The following is an 8,733-nucleotide window of genomic DNA, read 5'->3' as shown; positions in this document are numbered from 1 at the left end:
GCTCAAGGTTTCAATCACAGCCAAAATAAATTTCAGCCATCATCAGAGCGTCATTAAGCCTACTTTGTTTTACACAAAATCCTAACAGGTTTACTTGCTTGGTATTCAAACTCATGACAAATGAAAAAGGGTAGTGAAACTGCTAAAAAGAAGCAGACCAGTCAAAGAGGGACACAAAAACACTATTAAAAAGCAGACAAAAGAACTCAGAAAGTATAGCAAACACTTGATAGTTTTTAAAGGAATCAGAATACAGTAACTGTTTTTCCTAATGATCACTGGAATAAGGAAAAAAGAAAAATATGTTCAGTTTACCTTGTTTAATACATACATCACATGCACAAGAAAGTATAATAATCAAGTCACATATACAAAGTTTTTCACCAAAAATAATTACCAAACCTAAGGGGAAAAAAAATCCTTACTACAAAAAATAAAACGAAAAACCCTAATTTCTCAATTGGAGACTCTCACTGTACAAAAGGCACAGTACAGTGAAAATAAAGAGCATCAGATAGTTTCTCAAATAAAGACATTTTGCTAAAAGAAAAACAGAAGACACTGAGGTTTTATTTTACTATTATCAGACCTATATTTCTCACTACTAAAGTCAACATGTTCCTTTAGACTGCTAAACTGGACAATTTACTAGCAATGCAAATTTTAAAATCTGTTTCCTCATCTGTGTTTCCTCATCTGAAAAATGAGAAAAATAAGAACACCTACCTAAGTTATGGGATTACTGTGAGAAATACATAAGATAATGCAGGTAAAGTATTGGCACAGTGACTAATACACAGTGAGAAATAAATGTCAGCTCTTAGTAATTTGTGCTCAGAACAAATACCATAAAAATGATTCTCAACTTTCACTAAGGGATTTATTTTAGAAGCTTCTCCATTTGAAATTGTCTTACTCTGTATTTACCCCATACCCAAACAGAGGACATGTATTACGAAGGAAGCAAATTGCTCCTCCTTTCTCCACTAAGCCCAATGAAACATCAACTTTTAAGAACTTCAGGTAAAGTGGCTTGCAGAACCCAAGTCTAATAATCACATTTAGTTACTATTATTCCAAAAAAGTTATCATGTTCCATGAATACCCTTTCCCAAGTAAATTCATTTCTACCTCTTTTTTAAAAATTGAATACAAGAGTCAGGACACTTGGGGCCCCTGGGTGGCTCAGTCGTTAAGCGTCTGCCTTCGGCTCAGGTCATGATCCCAGGGTCCTGGGATCGAGCCCCGCGTCGGGCTCCCTGCTCCGCGGGAAGCCTGCTTCTCCCTCTCCCACTCTCTCTGCTTGTGTTCCCTCTCTTGCTGTGTCTCTCTCTGTCAAATAAATAAATAAAATCTTTAAAAAAAAAAAAAAAAGGTCAGGACACTTGTCAAGGAAATTTATGAGTACAAAAAAATCTGTAAGACAACTTCAATCCAGAAGTATAACACAGTTTTAGGTCAATATCCTAAACTCAGACAACCTCAAGTAATTAGAAAAAAGTATGTGTTGTAGATATCTTATATTCACATTTATGTAGGTTAGTGCTTCCTTGGCTTTCATTGATGAGGCTACTAACAGAAATACTACCTATGGCTTCCTGCTTTTCCTCACAATCACACATCTCTAAATATGTATTTACTCACCTATGTGATTATTTGTGTGCCAGTACATGGGTGCCATGAAGTATACAAAAAGAAGTAAAAATTTTGTCCCCCTCCAAAAAAGCCTGTGGCCTCACTACTGATATACCAGTCCACATGCTAAAAACTGCTTATTTACAAGTGTGTGTATGAGTATGTGTGTAAAAAAGGGTCAGTATAGGTTGTTCTGTTGAGGCAACCGACAATCCAAACATCTTTGTAACTTACAACAAAGATTTATTTCTTAGTCACTTATTATTTTATGTAACCTGTAACAATCAGCTTCTAGCTTTGCTTCATGTGATCTTCATTCCAGGATCTAAGCTAAAAGAAAAAAATCCCACCTAAAATGTCCATCTCATAGGCAGAGGGAAAAGAGACATGGCAAAACATGAGACAGCTCTCAAAGCTTCTGCTTGACATGACATATTATTGCCAGTAACATTTCATTGGCTCAAACAAATCACCTGGCTAATGAGGCAGTGATGTATAATCCTGTCACAGGGAACAGAGGCAAATATTCTAAACAATAACAGCATCTATCACAATATCTATCACGAAGATTAAAGAAAAGAAACATATTCAGATATTCAAGCCAATAATAAAAGTAGTGTTTATTTAGGTAAGGTTTCTATGTGCCAGACACTATTCTAATATTTATCAGTATTAAAATATTTAATTCTAAGAAGACTTCAACAAAGATGTCTACTACTGAAGAAAACAGACCAATTATGGGTATTTCTTAATGAGGAAAATAAGCAAAACAATGAAACCTATTAGAAGACATTTTAGGGGCAGATGGGTGGCTCAGTCAGTTAAGCGTCCAACTCTTGATCTCAGCTCAGATCTTATCTCAGGGTCATGAGTTCAAGCCCTACCTTGAGCTCCACACTGGGGTGGAGACTACTTCAAAAAAAAAAAAAAAAAAAAGACACTTTAGAGATATTTCAAGCTCACTAAACTTGGCTTTGACATATTTCAAAGAAGGCGAAAGTAGCTGCACTTCAGAGAGGAATTTATCCAGCTTATCTGAAGTAGAAGCCAACAACTGGTTTTAAATGTCTTAGATGTTTCTCAAATTTGGGCTAAGACAGTTTCCCAGCAAGGTGTAATATACACAGAACTCTTGTCAACCTTAGGACTGTCAACTTTAGCACATCTTACTCACTGGAGGTTCCTGGAGACTCATAATTTCATACTGGCTTATCTAATGCTGAAAAAGGAAATAAGGCAACACAACAGAGCCAGAGATAGGAGCACAAAATAAGCCTCCCAAAAAAGATCCATACACTTAGTTCCCACCACATCATTAATACCCTGTGCAGACCCTAAGGAACTGTGTTTGAGGTAAACACAAGATTCAGTTCAAAATGAGAAGTGATGGAGCGCCTCGGTGGTTCAGTGGTTAAGCGTCTGCCCTCGGCTCAAGTCATGAACCCAGGGTCCTGGGATGGAGCCCGGGGCTCTCTGCTCAGTGGGGAGCCTCGTTCTCCCTCTCCCTCTGCCTGCAGCTCCCCCTGCTTGTGCCCTCTCTCTCATCCTCTCTCTGACAAATAAATAAATAAAATAAAATAAAAAACAAAATGAGAAATGATGAAACAAGGCTAGATAAGTATATATGAATAGGTTAAAGAAAACAAAAACAAAAACCACTGTATCAAGCATGGAGTCTAAAGTACTGCTATTTTGAGACAGAGTACCATTTTATCTAGCTTTTAGATTAAAATCCTAAGTAGTTAAACTTACCCTGGACAATTCCACAAATAAGTCCGGAAAAGTAAGAATAAATGTAGGCCACTGATCCAAGTTTCCCCCGCTCTCACTCAATCCAGGGAAATGAGAAACACATGTAAACTAAGACACTCTAGAGCATGAGCTCAGTAACTAGATCAACTGAATCATCTACACTGTTTAAATAATTTTTCCCCCTTATGTATGTTGTTGGGTTTTTTGGTTTGCTCTTGTTTTTTACTGATATACTATAGTTAATTTCATACAAGCTAATGTAACTGCATCTTTCCTTCTACTGATCTTTCTTCAATATTTGTTCACTACTCCCCTTCTTACCAACTGCCTGATTCTACTCTCCCTCATTTTATTCAAGTGATCTGAAATGTTACATTATTTGCAAATGTTTTATAAGCATTACAATAAAATGAATTTTAGATTTAGATTATCCAATTAATTGGTTCTCTTTCCACCTACAAACTTTTCAGATCCTCATTACCTCCCAATCATAATGGAAAGAGAAAACTTATGGATGAAAAGCCAATACTATGTAAAAGAGAAGGGCTATAAATTTGCCTCAAGGTGCGCTGACCATAAGCTCTTTGTGTAAATAAATAGGGGCACTTGACTGGCTTAGTCAGTAGAGCATGCAACTCTCGATCTCAGGATTGTGAGTTCAAGTCCCTTACTGGGTGTAGCGGTTCCTTAAAAATAAAATCTTCAGGGGGTGGCGAAGTTGGTTAAGCGTCTGACTCTCCCGTTTTGGCTCAGGTCGTGATCTCAGTAGTGATGGCAGGGCAGGATCGTGGGGCCAAGCCCCCAAAGGGCTCCACGCTGAGACTCTTCCTCCCTCTCACTCTGCCCCTCCCCTCTCTAAAATAAATAAATAAATCTTTTTTTAAAAATTAAAAAATAATATCTTTTTTAAAAAGGCAAATAAAGCGGCGTCTGAGTGGCTCAGCCGTTAGGTGTCTGCCTTCAGGCTCAGGTCATGATCCCAGTCTCCTGGGATCGAGCCCCGATTCGAGCTGCTGCTCAGTGGAAGGCCTGCTTCTCCCTCTCCCATGCCCCCTGCTTGTGTTCCTGCTCTCGCTATCTCTCTCTGTCAAATAAATAAAATCTTAAAAAAAAAAAAAAAAGGGCAAGTAAATGTGTCGTTTGACTTGTGTTTAAAATTTGTTTTCCTTGGCAAAGTTTTTTAATGTGTGAAACAAAGGTCACCATTTATGATGTAATGTTTTATTTTCAAATCTCTTCAAACACATTTGCAAGCAGAAACTCTTCAAATTTGCGTAAGTGGTACTAATTATCATCAGTTTCCAAAATCCAGTATCTTACTTCAACTACAATAGCTGACAAAATAGCTGTGACTTAAGCTTAAATATACAATCATATCTTAATTAGCCATGCACCAGTGGACCCTTCAAATTTGTTTTGAGTTCTAGGGCTACTATGAATACATTACTTGGGAATGCAAAATTAATCTCCATAATGTCTAGAACAAGAACTAACCTGATCACCTCTCTTACAGCCTAAGTCAATCAGTGGGGCATTTTACTTAAAGAAGCACTTTCCATTCTTCAAGTTCCCCATATGTAAAATAGTTAACAACAAACTTGTTTACCTTTCCCCAATCTTAGCATCGTATTTTTCAAGAACCATATATTATGTATATATCCACCATTGCCTTCGAAGCTTTTCATAAGCCACTGACCCAACCCAGAACATCCTCTTCTTCTCCCCACCCCCCAACACCCACTATTTAAAACCTTAATAAAACTTACCTCTAAAAATCCTTTCTAATTAACTCTAGTTCTAACTTTCTGCATTCCCTTTATATTTTAATATAACACTAAATTAACTAGCATTTGCTAGACCAATTTTTAACCACCCCGATCTGTCCAGTCTTTCCATGTTACTCTAAGCACTTAGTGTAGTCTCCAGAGCATGCATAAAGATATTCAATATATGCCCTGGTTTCTAATAAACAATGAAAATAGCGATAAAACATAATTCTTCGCAGATAAAAATACTAGTGTGTATGCTGTGTTAGTAACAAAGTCAGGAAAATTCGGAAAAACAGGGAAATCGAAAATTAATGCAGTCGGAAAAAAATCACTATCACAAAAACGCTTCAAAGCAGAACAATAACAGCAACAATCTCTGAATTATTGTGAAGCTTTAATAAAATTCTGGATAGGAAACTTGCCAACATTACCACCAGCCTTTTAAAAATTACCTTCCAGTATTACTAACAGTGATATGTTCACTAACAATGAATTCCAAACAAGCAGTCTGATGAATAAAACAATCTTTCTGTATAGAAACCCACTAATACCACTTAAAGCCGTGTTAAGGGACAGAGGGATTTAACATTCCAACAAGGACTGGAAGTGATGGACAAACAGGTGAAAAATGGAGGAGTTCGGAAAGCGGGGAGAAAAATCAGACTCCTCCCCTTCTTTGGGGGCTAGAGCTCGGCTCGCAGACCCAGAGACAACCCCACCCCACGGACCCTCTCTCATAGCAACAGTCCAAAAGCTTCCAAGAAACCATACGTCCTCCTTCCCCAACCCGGCATTCACGCCCCCACTCGCCTGGCCAGCGCCCCTGAATCGCAGCTAGTCCCAAATCCGCCTGCCCTCTCCGGAGGAAGAGGTCAGCAGAGAAAGCTTTCCCCGAGGCCTTCTCCGGGACCCAGCCAGCAGAGACCTCCGCAAAAGTGGAGAGACCCCAGAAGCTTGAAGAAGAAGCCTGACAATCCTGTTACCTGATAGGAACCCTGGAAACGGAAATGGCAGCTACAGCCACTGCTCTTTTCCCCCACAACATTTGCCTCAGCGCCTCTGACATTGAGACCGCCGCCATCTTGCTGCAGGCAAACGCCAGGACGGATCTCCGGAAGGGACAAACTTCCTTCGTTCTCAAGGCTCTGTAACCACAATGTAATAGAGTGGGCTTTTGTTTACTTCATTTTTGTTTGGCGTTTAGAAAAGAGGTGAAAGGTTTGATTGACAGATAAGAAGGAAAATGAAAGGAAGAAAATGCAGCAGAGCATTAAGTGTAAATATTACCTCCATAAATTGTAATCTTTGTTGTTAGGACTGGTTATTTAATGAAAATACACCCCCACCCCAAAAGAAAAAAAAAAAACCTGGAAAATTTAAACACCTGCAACTCATAATTTTTTCAAAGGACTGAGCATATTTAGGGCCGAGCCCACCGGAAGAGCCAGAGGGCTCTCTGGGTTTTTGAGAACCTAAAGTAGTACTTTTCCAAAGTGTTGCCAGATTCAGAACATAAGCCCTCAGGAAAGGACTGTATTCAGTTTGATGTTCTCTAGTTGTAACGATCATATTTTCCAATTTGGACACATGGCCTGGAAAAGGGTTATTTTTTTGACATGTGGATTTCAATGAAAAACTAATGGAACACAATATTTGATATCCTTGTCTTCCCAGTAAATTCTGAACGTGCAATCATAATCTAAACACCAAGAATGTTATTAATGCTTCAAACATATAAAACAAAAATTGTCTTCTGAGACCAGTGTTGGAAACATCTTTGTATTGTGGGCTACTGACCTTAAAAACAATGATTAAATTCTAGAGGGGAGGGGGGTGGGAGGATGGGTTAGCCTGGTGGTGGGTATTGAGGAGGGCACATTCTGCATGGAGCACTGGGTGTTATGCACAAACAATGAATCATGGAACACTTCATCTAAAACTAATGATGTAATGTATAGGGATTAACATAAGAATAAAAAAAAAAGAAACAATGATTAACTGTGAATTATTTAAAATAAAAAGGTTAGTTGGGATGCTTGGGTGGATCAGTCTGTTAAGCATCAGCCTTAGGCTCAGGTCAGATCTTAGGGTCCCGGAATCAAGCCCCATTTTGGGCTCCTGGCTCAGCCGTGAGTCTACTCCTCCCTCTTCCTCTGCCTCCGCCCCCAACCACTCTCACTCACGCCTGTACTCTCTCTCTCAAAAAAAAAAAAAAAAAAAGTTTGTTAAAGAAAAAAAATCATAAAGAAGAGAAAATACATGTACTATATTTATTGGGAAAAAAACAATCCATGTATGAGTGGACTCGCATAGTTCAAACCCATATTGTTCAAGGTTCAACAGTACTGTTTCCATTCTTATAATTTTGACATTTCAAGAATGTTACATAAATTGACTCATGCAGTGTATGACTTTTTGAGATTGGCTTCTTACACTCAGCATAATGCCCTTGAGAACTGTTCAAGTTAATGCATGTATCAACAGTGCATTCCTTTTTATTGCTGAGTAGCATTCCTAGTGTGTTAGGATCCTCCAGAAAAGCAAAGCCAATAAGATACACATATGGACGTACCTATTTGTTTAACCATTCACCTACTGCAAAATATTTTGGTTGTTTCCCGTTTTTGGCTATTACAAATAAAACTGCTATGAACACTCGTGGGTTTTGTGTGTGTGTGTGTGTGTGTGTGTGTATAGACATAAATTTTCATTTCTCTGGGATAAGTGTTCAAAAGCACAATGTGATATATGTATGTTTGTTTTTAAAGAAACTGCTTAACTATTTTTCAAAGTAGCTATACCATTTTACATTCCTACCACCAATATATGAGATACAGTTTCTCCTTATCCTCACCAGCAGTTGCTATTTCACTATTTTTGATTTTAGCTCAACCAACATTAATAATAGGTGTGTCATGATATCTCATCATGGCCTTAATTTACATTCCCCTAATGGCTAATAATATCAAATATCTTTTCATGTGCTTATTTGCCATCTGTATATTCTATGTAGTTAAATATCTCATGTCTTTTGCTCATTGAATATTCACCAATCCTATGTCCTAAACATTTTCACCTATGTTTTCTTCTAAAGTTTTTTTAGCTTTACCTTTTACAGTTAAGTCTATGGTCTTTTTTGAGTTAGGTTTTTAGTTAATAAGGTGTGAGGTTTAGATCAAGATTCAATTTTTTAACTGTGGATATCCAGTTGCTTCAGCACTCTATTTAAAAAAGACTATCTTCCATTGAATTGCTTTTGTACCTTTATCAAAAAATCAATTTGGCCATGCTATTTCTGGGTTTTCTATTTCAGAAGGAATTTTAAGCCCTAGGATAGTATTGATGTTGGGTTAAATTTTAATAAAGATTTTTTGGGTTTTTTTTAAGATTTAATTTATTTCAGGGCACCTGGGTGACTCAGTCGGTTAAGCAGCTGCCTTCAGCTCAGGTCATGATCCCAGAGCCCCAGGCTCGAGCCCCACATTGGGTTCCCTGTTCAGCGGGGAGTCTGCTTCTCCCTCTGACCCTCCCCCTTCTTGTGCTCTCTCACCCTCTCTCTCTCAAATAAATGAGTAAA

General features: G+C 38.1%; 1 protein-coding gene across 3 annotated transcripts in view; it reads right to left on the bottom strand.

Annotated features, from left to right (window-relative positions):
* The window catches only part of NDUFS4 (NADH:ubiquinone oxidoreductase subunit S4), a 90,623-nt gene extending 84,335 nt beyond the window's left edge, over positions 1-6,288 (bottom strand). For 2 of the 3 annotated variants that reach the window (XM_081826120.1, XM_081826121.1), the window contains exon 1: positions 6,140-6,288. In XM_081826120.1, coding sequence (XP_081682246.1) covers positions 6,140-6,237 — 98 coding nt within the window. In that variant the 5' untranslated portion in view covers positions 6,238-6,288. Of the gene's footprint in view, positions 1-5,966; positions 6,103-6,139 lie in introns of those variants that run through there. The other variant, XM_081826123.1, reaches the window with a different exon arrangement.
* Positions 6,289-8,733: the final 2,445 nt, after the last annotated feature.

The sequence above is a fragment of the Leptonychotes weddellii genome, chromosome 7, assembly GCF_054177405.1.
Source record: "Leptonychotes weddellii isolate Sample4059 chromosome 7, ASM5417740v2, whole genome shotgun sequence".
NCBI classification, from domain to species: Eukaryota; Metazoa; Chordata; class Mammalia; order Carnivora; family Phocidae; genus Leptonychotes; species Leptonychotes weddellii.
The sequence above is the reverse complement of the archived record's forward strand: the minus strand, read 5'-3'. Positions and strand labels throughout refer to the sequence as shown.